At 36.1% G+C, this 17,946-nt stretch overlaps 1 protein-coding gene across 3 annotated transcripts in view; it reads left to right on the top strand.

The window, feature by feature from the left end:
* The window catches only part of PTPRK (protein tyrosine phosphatase receptor type K), a 558,193-nt gene that overhangs the window by 526,748 nt on the left and 13,499 nt on the right, over nt 1-17,946 (top strand). For 2 of the 3 annotated variants that reach the window (XM_042939789.1, XM_042939788.1), the window contains exons 16-24: nt 2,345-2,529; nt 4,217-4,304; nt 5,415-5,491; nt 8,300-8,336; nt 9,925-10,022; nt 10,435-10,551; nt 14,905-15,059; nt 17,165-17,300; nt 17,752-17,901. In XM_042939789.1, coding sequence (XP_042795723.1) covers nt 2,345-2,529; nt 4,217-4,304; nt 5,415-5,491; nt 8,300-8,336; nt 9,925-10,022; nt 10,435-10,551; nt 14,905-15,059; nt 17,165-17,300; nt 17,752-17,901 — 1,043 coding nt within the window. Of the gene's footprint in view, nt 1-26; nt 39-2,344; nt 2,530-4,216; nt 4,305-5,414; nt 5,492-8,299; nt 8,337-9,924; nt 10,023-10,434; nt 10,552-14,904; nt 15,060-17,164; nt 17,301-17,751; nt 17,902-17,946 lie in introns of all 3 variants that reach the window. The other variant, XM_042939790.1, reaches the window with a different exon arrangement.

The following is a 17,946-nucleotide window of genomic DNA, read 5'->3' as shown; positions in this document are numbered from 1 at the left end:
TGTTTTACTGCTTCATTGGGTTAAAGTCCCTATAACCGGTAAGTATATCGCAAAGAATTCTAGAAAGCTTTCGATCAAGGAGATATTTGAAGTTATTTTTCTTAAATGTGTAATAAGGATAATGATTAGAACATGTACTCTCAAACCAGTGTCATTATTAGGTGGTGTAATGAGGTGGAAAATGTATTGAGATTAATAATTCATATGTGATTATTTTAATGGATACTGCTCATTGTATTAATGTGTGAAAGCTTAATGCAAAACAAAAGGCACTGTCTATTTCATATTGGACAAATCATGGAAGATTTGGAATATGGGTGACTTCTTCATTTCTCACTGAGCCTGTTATAATTGTAAATATTCCGCTGCCCCAGCAGTAATGATACGAGCTCTGGTACTGCTCCGCACAGCCCAGGCTACCGTATCCCAGCTTGGGTGATTGCATTTTCCCTTTCCAACATTGTCTGTCCTAAGCTGTCATCCTAAGCTGTATATTCTGTGATAGTGCCCAAATCAGTGGCTTCTGAATTTAATTTTTATGTTAATGTCTATGTTAATCTATTGATTCTAATATTTTAGCAAAGATAGATCAACCGAGTGTAGCCTCATAGGAAGAAGAGGAAACTCATGAATCATGTTTGTTAGCAAATGTTTGTGTGAAGAGGGTGGGCAAAGCCTGGGTTAAAAGAGATTAATTCAGTTGGGTGGTTAGGTCACAAAAGAATCCACCAGGGGTTTTTGGGATTCAATGTGATATTTTTAGAAGTAAATGCAAAAAAAAAAAAAAAAAAAAAAAGGCATTCAGCCTAACAAGGGAAAGTGAAATAAATGCAATCAAACTAAATTGTAGAAGCACACAGATCTGATTGTGGGGTTCTTTTTTTTCCCTTCTCCAGGAAGAAAAAATGTTTATCATGGGGACAACAATTCATTTTTTGCCATATCCTATTTGTAGAGTTGGTGATAGAACAGGCAAATGTACCAGCCCTTGAAATATGTTTCACTGTTAATTAAATATCGTTCTCTACAGTATGCATTATCATTAAAAACAAAAGTTCCCCTAAGAGTGTACTTTCTCTTCTGTTAATGAATATGGCAGTATAATGCTTTCCAAAGTAACACCCTTAAAACATTTGTTTTTTTTTTTTTTTGAAAGTGGTAAGTTTAAATGTGATAAATATAAGCATGCTTTTACTCATTGTAATGATTAGTGCTGTGGTCATTAAAATAATATTTATACTTCATAGGTATAATGTTCTTGTTCATTTCTTCCTTATGACAAAGAGAGTTAAAAGTTTCATGTTAAGCTAATGACACAATTGGGATGGGGCCTACACTTAAACGTGGGTGGTAAGGGATTCTGTTTATTTTAATTGATTCATTCACTGAAATATTTATTGAATGACTGCTTTGCAGCAGTCAGCAGAAATAAAAAGAAAAATATGACTCTGTCTCTATACTTTAAGCATTCAGAATTTAGTAAAAAAAAAAAAAAGATCAGTAAACAAATGATTGAAATATAGAGTAAGTGAAATGACATGTACATGAGGAGGCCATGGAAACATAAAGAAGGAGCTTTGTAGCTCAGCCTGGATGGGCCAGGGAAGAATTCCACAGGAACTACCTACACATTTTGCCCCAAACATACACCCTCGTTTCTTTCACATGGTGGGCAGAAAAGTCAAAATATATTTACAATCAAAACAGTAACCATAACAATAAACCAAAAGAGTAGAGACTAAGACTAAATGCACATATAAGCTGGCTAGCAGGCATAGTGGGCCCTAGGGATGATTCTCTAGAATGCTCATGTTTCCCAGTCTGGAGTGTACCATTCTAAGTAGCCCCAGGTGGCATAGTAGGCCCACAAGACTAAGGACAGCAGTCCTATGGGGATAGGTTGCTTAGATTGGGTCCATGAGTGAGGTTGGGATATTGTTGGGAAGGAGTTTGTTCAGTTTACTCAACAATGAAAACACCTCTCCAATTGACAACTTGATCTTCTGGTCCTACCCTATGCTGCTATGACTGCAGATACACGAAAAAGGAAGAACTCAGCCAGATCTCCCACTTAGACTTTCTAAAAGTGGATCAGATGTCTCTACATCTCACAGCATCTGTTATCGTGGTGATATAAGCATAATATGCTCTGACCTCATACCTTGAGCTGATATAAAAGACTTTGTCTGTATAGGGAAGCTGCCCCAGATCTATGCTATATTTCTTTTTCTTCTTCCTGATATCAGAAAAATCTTAAGTTCTTACAATTTTCTTTGCATAGATAACGTATTAAACAAGATAACTTTGTCTTTTTTTTAATCTTTTGGAATCTGAAAAATGCCAGATGAGAACCACAGTGCTACAGCTGAGTCCAGTCGTCTTCTAGATGTACCTCGCTACCTCTGTGAGGGGACAGAATCCCCTTACCAGACGGGTCAGCTGCACCCAGCCATCAGGGTTGCCGACTTATTGCAGCACATTAATCTCATGAAGACATCAGACAGCTATGGGTTCAAAGAGGAATACGAGGTGAAAGTTTCAATACTATGCTACATCTTATTTCTAATCATAATAGTGGAATTTAACACTTTTCATTCCCTTTAACATAACAAGGAGAGGAACACTCTGTAGACTCTCTAATCTTGAGTCCATGAGCATATACTCAAATGTGTATATGGGGAGTGGGCGGAGATGGAATTGAAAGAAAGGGCAATTTCTGGGGATATATCTGAGTCTGAATTCACTTGAAAAATTCTTAAATGTTCGATTCCAGAATTTTATTCTTGCTATTTAAAAACTACTTTTTAGACCCTATATTTCCCCACTGAAAGATCTGTAACAGGATACTTTGAATTCCACTGTATCATTACAGATTCTGCCATTTGAATGACGTAAGCAGTAGGTCCTTCTCTGCCTCTTTGCGTATTGACCCTCTGTTGAGAAATGGGGTTAATCTTTGTCCTACTTGTCACTCTTAGTTTTCTTGGTGCATTGTTGGTTGAGAGTGGCTGCGTAGAAAGACAGAGCACTGCAAATCCAGGCAATATTAGGAAGCCAAAAGAAGGATGTGGGAAATTCTTCTTCCAACTTTATTTCCCCTTCCTGCTCAATCCAGAAGACCGGGATTTTTACTGCACAGGAAATGATTTAACCTTAACATCTCAATAAACATAGCAAAAAGGAAAAAGTTCTTTTGCCACTCTTCACTTACTAAGAAGTATCAGTCTGGGGCATAGAAGGAAGTTCCTCCATCACCATATACATACCACCATATACACATATTTAAAGTGAAAGTATCCAAGCAGTATTTGACCTTGAAAGACCATCCAAAATACACTCAACTTCATGAAGAATCTTCAAAGCTCCGTATTTTATTGACTGATTGCTTGTATACCTGAGTTGTGAATAAAATTAGCTTTGAATTTTGAAAGTTGGTTCTAGACATATACCAGAAACACTTGGCTGTGGCAACAAAATAGTGTAAGGAATTATAATATTCTGCCAGAGCTGGGGTGTTTTTTTTTCTTCATTTTATGTGTATTCCTGTGTACCTCACTTCAAAAACCGTTGACTCTTTGAAGACCCCATTTCCTGTGTTGAGCAAAGTTTAAGCTTTACTGCAAAAAGAAATCTATACCCATATTTTAAATTGCTGCATATGGTAATTAAACCAATCAGCAAATTCATCTGTTCCAAGATTCTTGGATATGGTGACTCTTTTTAATTTTCATATGGTCCCTTGTTGTACAGACTCAGTCCTTTTCATGATCTTCAAAGAAACTGAAATGTGATGTATTGCACATGATTTAATGAATAATTATAGGGGAAAACAGGTTTTCTTTTTCCTGCTATAAATGCTAAAAGAAAAACATTTGAAAGATACTCATTAAAACTAGTTTTAAAGTTTTGATGCTTTCTCTGCTTCCATGTCTCAGAGTCGTAGCGATCTTAAATTTGAAATAGTTTCAAGATCCTTTATTTCCTCAAGTTGTTTTTTGTCCTCCTTTTGAACTCAGTCCCATCCAAGATGAACAAGTAAGAGGCCAACAAACAAGTTTGAGGTCTGAAAAGAGAACTTATTTACTGCTCTAGGACTTCCTTCCTCCCTGAGGAAAGTGGCTTTTACTATTTTGGTCATCAGAACAGAAAAACCTGATTCAAGAAAAGGAGTTAAATTCAGTCTTCTTGTTACTTTCTTCTTCTTTTTTTTTTCCAGAGCTTCTTTGAAGGACAGTCAGCATCTTGGGATGTAGCTAAAAAAGATCAAAATAGAGCAAAAAATCGATATGGAAACATTATAGCATGTAAGTTCTCATACAATTCTTGGTAAATGTAAATATTGTGTGTGGAAGATAAGTAATAGGTTGCAGTTCCTCCTTATGTGGTTTTAAACTTTAAGAGAATCCCAGAGGGTGGCACATCTGTTTACAATCTATTTAATATTAAAACAGCATTGCCTATTGGCAGTGGCTCTAAAATTGTCATCATCTTCATTAATTAAATTGACAGACTTTTCACCCAGTGGAGATAACATGCCACTTGATTTTATGTTTGCACACTTATGCGTCGGGGTGTTATTGACAGCTGCGAATATCAAAACAATGAAAAAGAAAGGTCTTTTCAGTGATAAATTGTTATAACAACCTCTACCAAAACTATTCAAGGTGGGAGTGTTATTCTTTCCACATAACCTTTATTTTTTCTTGGAGCCAGTGTCTGAACTCCTGTTGCTATGTTATCATTAGGGACTAATTCCTCATTAAGTCTTCAAGAGGTATACATGGGATCAATAAATTAGTTATCATATGAAACCACAGAACAGTAAGGAAAGTAACATACTTTAGTTTGTAACCAGCTAATGATTTACTTAGACCATTCAATTCTCAATTTAAATTATTTTAAAATATCTTCTGAATACATCAGAATTCAATCTTGACCCTCAAGAACTAAGAAGTTGAGAGCAGGGATTCAAAATTCACTCTAGTTCTGTGGCTCACCTGCTCTAAAGTGCAGTAGGAAAGGATCCCACCCCTCTAAAACCATGTCTAGAAAGCAAAATTAGAAGTTAAAGCTAGTTCAGTTCTTACAGACAAATCCAAGACTCAAAGGATGATTCATCAGAAAGACATTAGCACGTTCCCTAAAAACTTCCTAAGTGTGAAGATGCTAGTCAGTGAAGCTTTATTAACAGAATACCAAAATAACTAATGAGTTCATTAAAGTTCTTGCATTTCTTTAAGGAAATTTGAATCATAGCATATTATGGATAAGCTATTACCAACCACTGAATTATTTTAAGTCTCTACCAACATCATTGTCTCAGCACAGAGGCGGAATTGAATATTTTGTTTTGTATTTATTATTTTATTATTTAAAATAATTTTCTTTATGGTGTTATCATTTAAAAATTTTAGATGACCACTCCAGAGTAATTCTGCAACCTGTTGAAGATGATCCTTCTTCAGATTACATTAATGCCAACTACATAGATGTAAGTATTTTTATAGTTTAGTGTGCCCAATTTGTTGGCTTATATATGTGAATCTTTTTGCTTGTTATTACCTATAAAGTGATTGCTAGCTTTTTAAAATAAAGAACAAACTGTACACTTTTCCTTGTTCTACGTCCTAGTACTTACTGACGTTGTTGTGCTTTCTTTCACACCTGACTTTGGTTTGGGCTGTAGATTTGGCTGTACAGGGATGTAAGTACCACTATATGTAAATAACAGCACCCTATTATAAATATTTAATATAACTATTCTTAATTACAGTTATTACTAATGCTTAATACTAGTTATCTCTGCATGCTTCACCTAATTAGCCTCATACAGTATATCTATGTCATTTTTTTTGTAACTCCTTTACATGTGTGAAGATCTATTTTACCTCCTTCCCTTTTCTATGTTTAGAAAAACAGGACCATTTTTAGCTTTTGACAAGTTATTATGTACTCGAGTTTTATTTGTTGATGATTTCTGTTTCTGGCTTTTATTCTTACCCCTCCCCAAACATGTGAGAAGCTGGATAGTATGATGTGTATTAGTGATTCTGAAATTTTACTTCTTACATTCGACTTCTGATGTTAAAAATGGGTAGGAAGACTATTTTGTGGTGTGTGGTATTGGCTTATAAAGTATTAAAATTGCTTAGGCAAAATAATTACTAAATTGCATTTGTAAAATACACATATCACACATATATATCGAATCATGCAAATCAAAAAGTTTGTTTTGAGCATACGTTCCACTGTTACATTTGGGTTACAAGCATCTACATGCAAATTATCTATTTAATAGAAAGTAATTACCAAATAAAAGATAAAATATTGTCAAAGAAGCCATGATGCTACATTACATAGAAGAAGGGCAGGCCCTTTATTCTTATTTCATGGGTCAGAATCATGCTGGAAATCTTGCGAATGTTATTTCGTTTCTCTGTGCCTCAATTTCCTCATCTTTACTGTGGGGATAATAATAATAGTACTAATCTCATCAATTTGTTATAAGAAATAAAGTAATGCATTGAACACTCAGCACAATGCCTAGCAAATATTAAGCACTCCTGAAACTTCAGCCATTTTTTCAATAATTCATACCTAGGTGTGCTGAGATTAACCAGTTCAAAACATGCATTAATTATAAGGCAAAAGTTGGAAGTATCAAATATTGCAGCATACATGTAGTATACATTTAGAGTTATATAAAAGATATGAAAATTAGGCCCCAACGTTTTCTAATTTCCATAAACAGGAAATGACATTTGTCACATTTATTAAGTTCATGTTTTACAGTTATTTTGCGAATTGTCATTATTTATATATTTGAACTAATTAGTTTTATTACATATAGTCTCTGAGTATACTGGTTAACATTCTGAACATCAATTTACTCTCAGTTAATATTTTAAATTTATCAGACATCTCAAAAGAGAAAGTGAAGCTAATGGTCCACTCTTTAGAATAAAAAATTCAACTGTTTTCTAACAAATTTGTACTTGGTCCTATCTATTCTGTTTAACCTTGGTTTTCTGCCAAGACATATACACTGGAGCCTTGTTATAATACTACTTTATGGTACATATGGTAAAACTGTGTGTTCTAAATGAGACTGTGTTGTTATCCAGTCTTTTTGCTAAGACCCCAGTGTATTTTGGCTGATTACTACACAATTCCATTATGTTCCCTTTCCCGTTAGTTTATTATACTTAAAAGAGTCTTCTTTGGTAAATTTTTCATGAAAAACGGGAGATGAATGCTTTATAAATCTTGGGAAAAAATTTTCCGTGAAAACTCATACTATTTGGTGTAAGAGGAAATAGAAAACTTCCAAATTTGCAGCAGTATGATTCTCCACCTATTAAGTTTTAGATTGGGGATCTCAGTTTACGTGCATTTATATGTGCATCGAGTTGCCCACACCAATATGTGGACAAATTGTACCACAGGCTTTCGCTAAAGTCCTTTGATAAATACAAAACAAATTCGAAGCTTAACTCTATTGTACCATTAACAGTTTTGCTAATCATGATGTACTGGAATTCATATCGAGAGCAACTAACAACTTATTTCTTATCAGGAATAATTTCTTTGTTGGAATCATATTAAATGTTTAAGCACCTAAATCTCTCGGCACACTAAAAATAAAAAAAAGTGCTAAACTTTTTGTTCAGGATACGATGCATTTTATTTAAAACTCTTTTTTCCCTATATATGTGTGTACCTGTAATTATGTGTGTGTATATTATCAACACACACAAAATAGTTTTGGCAGATTCCTGAACATATTATAGTACAGGAATATTCTCAAAAGTATCTCAGCAGGACTTTGACTTAATGCACACATGCATTGTCCAGCTCTAACATTGGAATGTTCTGTTATTTTTTTATGGTTCTAATATGTCGTTGTCCATTTGTAATGCAGTGTGTTGTACTTTTGGATGATAAGATGAGAATTAATATTTTTGAACACGATTTGCCAGGAATGAATGACTAAAGATTAACATGAAGGCATAAACATTTTAGTAAAACCAAACAATATCTATGAGGTTATTCCTTAGCAAACAAAACTCAATTATGCAATATATATTCTAATCTGAGCCCTTAAAACATTTAATTTTTGTTTTATGTTTACCTTTCAGATAACCTAGGTTTGAGAAGTGAACTATGAGTTCACTACTCATTTCTGGACTTTTTACTATAACTTAATCTTAACAGGTGGTTGTCTTCATCTTTTTATGCCTTCATTCATTTATTTCTGATACCGATGTAAAATGATAACCAATTTCTTCTCCTATTTTAGGGCTACCAGAGACCAAGCCACTACATTGCAACTCAAGGTAAAACATTGCCTTTTTAAATGATAAAAAGCATCCAAACTTACTTATTCATCCATAGGCTGTTTTTTATCTGACTGAACTGGAAAAAAAGATCAGGTCTTCTAAGTGAGACTGCTCTTTATTCATTTATATAATATGTATTGGTTTATCTGTGTAAAACATATATAAATTAAAGCTTGATTTGTTTTTTAATTAAAGTAAAAAGAAGCTGCTTATTGGTGACTTGGGTTTTGGTATTTTGATGTCCCAGAGCACTAGTCAATAGTGCTGGACAGAGGAATTACTCCTTTTGATGAAAGCAAGAGAGGTCTCACCTTGGATAAGTTGCCTGTGTGTGTGTGTGTGTGTGTGTGTGTGTGTGTGTGTGTGTGTGGCATAGTCTGTGGCTGGAATGGAGTAGTACCCAAGACTGATATTGTTATAATGAGATGTTAGACTCTCTTCCAGCAAAGTTTTATAAGCTAAGACAGAGAGAAAACTAAGGGCTAAAGGGAACTTTGTCACGTTCATTCTATGTAGAAAATACAAAAAGGCAGAGAAATCTTGTTACAGTGGCACACTGGGGAATAAGAGCATCCTAAAACACCTTTAGTTATCTCTCCATATTGACCACTGTCCATCATAAACCTGCACAGTTATTTATTTCTTACAAGAGGGAAGTAAAACAAAAGCTATGTTTGCTCTTTTGACAGAGGTCATTTTCTAAGTTTTTCCACATATCTTTGCATTAATTGAGTTGAATTGTAAGCTCTTGAAAGTTAGAAAGATCATCCATGGTGGACAGTATTCTAGTTTTGTGGGGATTTTTTGATTTGTTTTAATTTTTTTTAATTATGTGTGTTTATTTTTGAGAGAGAGAGAGAGAGAGAGAGAGAGACAGAGCGTGAGTGGGGGAGGGGCAGAGAGAGGGGGAGACATAGAACCAAAGCAGGCTCCAGACTGCGCTGTCAGCACAGGGCCCAACGTGGGGCTCGAACCCACATACAGCGAGAACATGCCCTGAGCCAAAATCGGGCACCCAACCGATTGAACCACCCAGGTTACCCTGTTTTGTTTTACTGGCACTGAGTATAGTATAACCCAGTAGGTGCTTTTGCAGTCTGGAGGTGATAATATAAGGTTGGGATGTTTGCTTATAAGTATGGATGTTTCTTCATTAATCCCTAAACATGCACTGCTTCATAAATGATGTGGATATATTTCATTGGTAATATATGCTGTTTGGTAGATGGTCATGTAAGACTTCCTATTTTTTACGTATGTTTGAAGATGCATCAAACTAACTTAGTGACAGATATAAATAACCTAAAAACTAGTGATAACTTCTTCTGAATGGAAAATATAAAAGGCAAATTGAAAAAAAAAAAAAAAGGGTGGTATATGCCTGTTTTTGCTATAGTGTGAATTTAGATACAGAATGAATTTAAGTAATTTCGACAACTTTTTGTGTTAGACCTTTAATATGTTTTTATTGTTTATTTAGTTTATTCTGATTTTTACTTTATGTATATATATACTTCTTACCACTTACTTTTTCTAACTACAAAATTTATCTGATAACATAATATTCAAATTAATTTCTTCAAAGGCCCAGTTCATGAAACAGTATATGATTTCTGGAGAATGATCTGGCAAGAACAGTCTGCCTGCATTGTGATGGTTACAAATTTAGTTGAGGTTGGCCGGGTAAGAGAAAAAAAGATTTTTTTTTCTTGTTTCACAAAACATGAGTGTAAGTTGAGTAGCCAAACATAAAACACTTAGAATAGAATCTCATTTAATTGTTTTAAAATGTTGTAGGCATAGCATTTCAAATGAGTGCTCCTAAGTGGATCTTTGATGGCTGAGAAATTATTTGATTTCTTATTGAGTAATAAAAGAAACTTTGATTTTATACTAGATTCCAATTGCATCATTGGGCTATAGATTGTAATGAGACTACGGCAAGTTTTTCTATTTACTGTGTAATAGATTCTTTTATCTCATCTATAGTTTTTTTAACCGTATTTTTACTGTAACCTAAAGAGTGACCACTGAAATTAAATCATCTTGGTTAACGTGTACTCAGGTCCACCTATATACCCTTTTTGTCATTTAGGTTAAATGCTATAAGTATTGGCCTGATGATACTGAAGTTTATGGTGACTTCAAAGTCACTTGTGTGGAAATGGAACCACTTGCTGAATATGTAGTTAGGACATTCACTCTGGAAAGGGTAAGTACCCTAAAATTCTCTTATAAAATATGTATATTGAAACTGTTTTTTCTCTTAAAGCTCCTGTCAAGATTTGTTTTTTGATTATGCTATAAAATCCACTCATTCATTCATTCCACAAATAGTTATTTGAGAGCATGCGATGTGCCAGGCATGGTTGTAAACCTTGGGATACATATTAAATACATAAATGATTTCTATTTTGAAAGATGATCTAGAATTATGTGAAAAATCACTAAACTAGAAAATCAAAGAACAATCGATAGAACGAGAAAAATTAAATATAAACCAAAGACCAACAAAAAAAGAATAAATTAGATCAAAAAGCTAGTTCCTTAAAAAGATCAGTGAAAGAACTAAACCACTGTCGATTCTAAATGAGAGACAATCCAAACTATGCAATATTAGAAAACACAAAAAGCTTATAATTCCAATTATACTTCCTGTTGGGAAAGCAATACAAAATATTACGTGTAAACTTGGAGATAGATTTTAGTCTAAACCCCTTAATTCTAATAAATAATAATTCTCAAAATTTGACCCAAGAAGACTTAGAAACCTGAATCGATGATAGAAGAAACTAGAGTCTTAAAATTTACCATTAAGTTGCACTATGGTTTTATAGTTGAGGTTTCTGCTGGGCACGGGCTGCGCCACAGTCCTCCTCACCTTGTGGCCATGACAGCCGATCTCATCGGCCCCCACATGCACAGCAGACCCTTCGTGTATGGTACCATGAGCTTCTTGGATAAGATGGCCAACGGGCTGGTGGTCATGGCCATCCAGAGCCTGCATCCCTGCTCCTTGGAACTCTGCTGCTGGGCCTGCATAGGCTTCTACCACTGGATGATGGTGGCTGTGACCAGTGTCGTGGGCATGGCTGCCCCCCCCTCTGTCTGTGCAGTCTCCTCGTCTGGCCCATCCACCTGCAGAGCTGGGACCCTGGAGCCCAATCCTGACACCTTCCCCCCATGGTCGCTGTCCTGTGCACGTGAACTCTACATGCCATGCCCAGCCCTCCATGCCACCCCCAACTCCCTTCCCTGTCCCCCCATCCTCACCTGGCTGTAAGAGCAGCAGGTGAGGGCAGCGCGGTCAGCAGCCCAGATGCTGAGCTTGGCCCTCTGGGATCCAGGGGTGCACCCAGCTCACCCCTCACCCCAGGCTCGGTCAGCATTTCCTAGGTGTTGCCGGGTCCCTGGACGAATGGTATCGTCACTGGGCCTGATGGGAGCCTCAGGCTTGGGGGTTGGGGGACCCGAATCCCACACCCAGTGCCCAAGGCCATCACTGACCATGAATAAAAAGCCACCTACGTGTGAGGAAAGAAAAAAAAATTAAAATCTTAAAAGAACAGTGAATGCCTTTGTCAATAAAACTATTTAGACCATAGAAAACCATCAAAACCAACTAAATATATTCTACATTTTTTAAGTTTATTTATTTTGAGAGAGCCAGTAGGCTGGGAGGAGAGAGAGAGAAAGTGAGAGAGAGAGAGAGAGAGAGAGAGAGGGAGAATCCCAAGCAGGCTGCTTGCTGACAGTGCAGAGCCTGATGCGGATCAGGAACTCCGGAACTCTGAGATCATGACCTGAGCCGACACCAAGAGTCGGATACTTAACCAACTGAGCCACCAAAGTGCCCCTATTCTGAAAGCTAGCAAAGCTGTGATAACAGGACCAGATAAAGATGACACTCTTTCACACTCTTCTCTCCTCTCCTCCCCTTTTTTAACTCTCTCTCTCTCTCTCTCTGCACACACACTTTGAAGACCAGTTTCATTCAGGAACATGCTTGAAAAAACTTCAACTAAAGTACTGAAAATTTGAAATGAGCTGTGAATTAAGAAAACATCACAACATGATCTATAATGATGGTTTTCTAGGAATGCAAGGATATCATTCCTGTGGTAGGAATCTAACTGGATATTTCATTACATCTTCCTTAAAGGAGCAAAACCATATGATTTTTTCATAGATATTGTAATGTACTTTTACTTAAAAGACATTTATAGAAGTAACCTATATTAGGGAAATAAGGGGGCAACTTAAACAGGATAAAGGTGATTCCACAGTAACTATTAGCACACGTGTTAAGGAGTGCACACCCTAAAGGCATCACTGTTTAATCAGGAGTGTGATGTGGATTATTATACTCACTAGTATTCCAAATTTGGGGATGTTCTAGTAAATGAAATAAGACAACAAAAGGAATAAATTGCTTAACTATTAGAAAAGATAAAGTTATTTTTACATGAAATTATTTTATACCAAGAAAATTAGAGATAATATTTTAAAATTGAACTAATAATAATTTAGTTGGCTAATTCAAGATAAATATTCATAAATATTAGCTTTTTTGTATATTAGCAGTAAACAGTAGTAGACATTAAAAAATCTCTTTCACAATAATAAAAATTTCTAAAGTATCTAGAAATATATTCAACAAAGATACAGGTCCTAGGTGACTAAATTCTCAAAAGTGTATTAAAGGACATCAAATATGATCTGAATAAATAAATGGAGAGGTACCGTGGCCCAGAATCAGAATATTTTATGTTAATACCACTTTATGTAGTTAATGTAATACTAATTAGAACATCATTGGATTTTTTTTTAATTTGTTTTCTTGTAATTTAGAATTGGAAAAGAGTAGTTTTTTTTTTCTCAATGTTTATTTATTTTTGAAAGAGAGAGAGAGACAGAGCACGAGCCAGGGAGGGATAGAGAGAGAGACAGAGACATAGAATCTGAAGCAGGCTCCAGGCTCCGAGCTATCAGCACAGAGCCTGACGCGGGGCTCAAACTCACAAGCTGTGAGATCATGACCTGAGTCGAAGTCGCGTGCTTAACCAACTGAGCCACCCAGGCGCCCCAATTTGCTTTTTTTAACCATGTATTTGAAAATTACCTAGGAAAATTTAAATAAAAAGAGCTCTAAGACAACGTGCATTGCCAGATATTAAAAAGAACTTTTTACGAAAGTTTACTAACAAGAACAAGGCCCTTAGAGCAAGCCACTCCAGTCAAAGGATTAATATGGAGGAGAGGTAATTGTCTGAAATCAGGTCTCAGAACAATTTTTTAATTTCTTTTTTATGTGAGCTCTGTACCCAACATGGGGCTTGCACTCATGACCCCCAGATCAAGAGTCACATGCTCAACCACCTGAGCCACTCCAGATCTTAGAACAGTTTAGTGATCTTCCTCACTAGAGTTGACTTGAAAAGTAGTAAAGAATAGTAAAGAAAACAGTAAAGAAAAATGATGTTTTATTTGCATGATTCCATGAGGATGTTTATCATTGTCACTATTATAATTATCTGTTAAACCCTGCTGTGTGTAGGGTATTGTGTAAGAACTGGAACTAGAAAGAATAATAAGACCTGATCTCTGGCTTCCATGGGTTTTGATGCTATTGGTCTATCTATATAGGACAGAATCTCAACTTTCTCAGTGTGGTTCATTTATTTCATGGGATTTTTCTCCATTTTCTGATTGAACAAGTGAGATGGAGATATCACAGCTCACAGTACAGTTGCAATTACCTAGATTATATTGCGGTTTTTTGGCTACAAATGTGGATTCTTAAAACTAAATTCTGCAGCATTCTTTCTATGCTCTCTAAGCTGTGCTACAGCAATCTGCGGGCTTCTTTTAACCAAAAGGTGAAAGCTTTGAGTGTGCATTTAAATATTCTCTTAAATTAACCCAATAGAAGAGTTGGCATAACAATGAGGCTTCCCTTTCATCTTGTATTTTTGTTACTATAAGTAATACTCTGTGCTGAAGTATTTCACAGAATTAGGAAACATCGTTTGCCCAAAAAGCAGTGTAGCTGTCTGTATAGTTTTACGAAACAATCTAGAGTAGCACTGTCCTGGAAAATCCCTCATGCTGTGCTTCAAAACCATTTTCAACATGGATAAGCAAGGCATTAAAATCTTTTTGAGGCAAGAAGCTAGAAAGTTGCTTTTATTCACCGCTTGAAAACTCGGTGCTTGGGTCAATAGGGCAGCATTTTAGCTTTCCCATTTTTCCCTCTTCTAATAATTTTATGTGTTGTCATCCCAAGTAAGGAACAGACTGTCAAGGTAAATAAAATTTACACAGAGTTATAGAACTGAGCAAGACGTCTAATTTCCTTTCTTTGGCAGTTATCTGACAATCAAGGCAAAGCTCCTGGGCCAGGTCAGGCCAGCACTTTTTTTTTTTTTCTTCCAGAAAAAGCATGATCTTTGGTATAGTCTTCTTTTTTTTTTTTTTTTCATTGTCAACCAGGTCTAGTGCCTGTGATTGTGTTTGATGACTTTATTTGGGTTCTTTGGAAAACCTTCTTTCCATGTGTGCACAGAGGGGGTACAATGAGATCCGTGAAGTTAAGCAGTTCCACTTCACCGGCTGGCCTGACCACGGAGTGCCGTACCATGCCACAGGGCTCCTCTCCTTCATCCGGCGAGTGAAGTTCTCCAACCCTCCCAGCGCGGGCCCCATCGTCGTGCATTGCAGGTGAGTGCTGGACCAAATGGCCCTGACTGCACAGCCAGCCTTTTCAAGGCAGCAAGATGAAGGCTTAAAGCACAAAGCAAAGGCCTACTTGCAGGGTTCCAGCTTGCATGTGTTACAGGTAAGGGAAAACAGCAATAAAATAAAAGTTAGCTGGGAAGAGGACATAAAACAGAAACTTAAAAAAAAATAAATACATTCATCCTAACGTGTGTAGTGTTGCTCACAAATGGGAGAGTGGAAACTCTCTTTTAGTGGCAACATCTGTGTTTTGGGGTTGTTTTTTTTATACCGCTTTTGCAAATCCCATATTGTATGGAATGGTAGGTTAAAATTGAGATTTCTTGCCAATCTAGTAAATTCCCAATAGAATCTCAGCTTTTAAAACTAAATTTGAGACATACAGTTACTAAATGGCCTAAATTGCAAGAATTTGTGCTATAAAACAGCTATTTAAGAATTAAAAAAAAAAAGCCATCCATCAGAGGACCTTGAAAACTACATCAGCGAGAGCCAACAAATATGTGCCAGAAAAATGTGCACATTATATCCAGGCTTCCTTCTGAGTAGAAACGTCTCTTAAAACAAGCATTCAGAGACACTAAAAGCAAATTACATGGCCTCATTTTGAGATGTGAACAGAAAACTATGTACTGAGTCTGAAAAGCTTTTCCTAAATGCTGCACACCACTCTCAAATGCCATCCCCTCCAAGCTACATAATAGGTTGTACTTAAGCATTTTTTTTCTGAAAATCCAACCTATTCAGAATTTAAATGACCACATATAAAAGGGGAAACAACACAGAGAATGAAATAAAAGTAAGGCATCCCATAAGGATCAGATACTACACACCCTGAAAACAAAATCTTCAGTCCTCCTCAAGAAATCTGATGTACTCTTCAATTACTTTCCTGTCTCAAACCCTGGGAACAGTGATTGAGAAGATGGTAGGCAAAAAAAAAAAAAAAAAAAAGGAAAGGAAAGAAAGAAACAGAGATACCCACAGTATCTTCTACTTAAATTTCTTAAAGAACAGTGAGTTTGAGAAGTGACCAAATCTGGACAACAAAGAAATAATGTTAATAGCCCATCTATGCATTTAGAAAATGAGATAAGTAGGTTTTCAATTCAGGAGTGTCTTGACTTATCATAGAGGTTTACTTTCCTATGAATTGCTTGCTTCAGAAGTGCTCCAAGGTTCTCAGATACTCTCTTGGAAACAGAAGTATCATTTTCCACTTAGACTCAGGTATCAGTAAATTTATGAAAAAGAGGAAGCTGACTACCAAGTGGAATTTCCCACCGCCCTAAAATCCTAACTATATCTTGTTTGCTCTGTTGATTTTTATATATAAAATTGAAGAAACATTCCAAAGGGGTGAAATAACCAAAGTATTTTAAGGTTCAATTACTGAATTAAATACAGTAAGATAGTGGCTATCTTTGTAACCTGTTAAGAATTGTATTCTAAACCTAACTATTCATTTTCATTTTTCCTTCAGTTCACCATTCAAATATTCCTTCTACTATCGGTCTCCTCATTGACAACCACCATTTTCCCCTCCACCCTTACCATTAGCCCTTCCTTTGAATTGTGACTCCTCAGAATGTTTTGGAATTAATTTTCTTTGTTTTGGTATTTAAGAGTCCGTGAGATTAAAACAGTGAGCCAGCGTTCTTGCATTTTGTCAGAGGACCCACAAGTACATGAGTATTTTAATTTGAGGTTAAATTTTGAAGCATGAATCCACCCCTTGGTCAATTCTGAGCTTGAAATCCTGTGCGCTAGATTTGCATAAAATGGAGACCTGTGTAACAGAGCTATGGAACTTGAACAACATGTATATATTATTTTTAAACACAATTTGATTTACAAAGTTGAGAGCTTTTAATTTTGAACTCCTGTTCCAATCTTCACGTTACACCAAAGCAAATACTCTTCATGAAGTTATTTGTACATTAAATGTTTATACGACACAGACAAATTACGTCTTGCAGTTTGTTAAAGCAGTTTGATTCCACCCATGTGAAAGTTGTAAGGATTTCTAACCAAGGTTGCATGACTATGCTTCTTGCAGTTCTTCAGATTTGTTTCATTTTTTGCAGTGCTGGTGCTGGACGAACTGGCTGTTACATTGTGATCGACATCATGCTGGACATGGCTGAAAGAGAGGGTGTTGTGGACATCTACAACTGTGTCAAAGCCTTAAGATCTCGTCGTATCAATATGGTCCAGACAGAGGTGTGTTACTTGTTGATTTATTGCTAATGCCCCCCCCTTTTTTTTTTGCTTTCCAACATTTATCGAAAATAATAAATGTTTGGGGCACCTGCGTGGCTTGGTCGGTTGAGCGTCCAACTTCGGCTTGGGTCATGATCTTGCGGTTCGTAAGTTCGAACCCCGAGTCTGGCTCTGCGCTGACAGCTTGGAGCCTGGAGACTGCTGTGGGTTCTGTGTCTCCCTCTCTCTCTCTCTCTGCCCCTTCCCTGCTCACAGTCTGTGTGTGTCTCTCTCTCTCTCAAAAGTGAATACACTTAAAAAATAATAATAACAATAAATGTTTTTCATCAAGTCATATGGGAAAATATTGATATCTTTATTAATGTTTCCGTATAGAGAAAATTCTTTGTATTCTCTACCTTTGATGACAGAAAATTTTTATTAAAATAGTATGATTTCTTTTCTTTCTTAGGAACAGTACATTTTTATTCATGATGCCATTTTAGAAGCCTGTTTATGTGGAGAAACTGCCATACCTGTCTGTGAATTTAAAGCTGCATATTTTGATATGATTAGAATAGACTCTCAGACTAACTCTTCACATCTCAAAGATGAATTCCAGGTATTTACTTATTTCTAGAGCTTCTTTTATGAGCAACTTATTGCA

The sequence above is a fragment of the Panthera leo genome, chromosome B2 (genome assembly GCF_018350215.1).
Source record: "Panthera leo isolate Ple1 chromosome B2, P.leo_Ple1_pat1.1, whole genome shotgun sequence".
NCBI classification, from domain to species: Eukaryota; Metazoa; Chordata; class Mammalia; order Carnivora; family Felidae; genus Panthera; species Panthera leo.
Note: the sequence above shows the minus strand (reverse complement) of the source record. Positions and strands in the feature narration are given on the sequence as shown.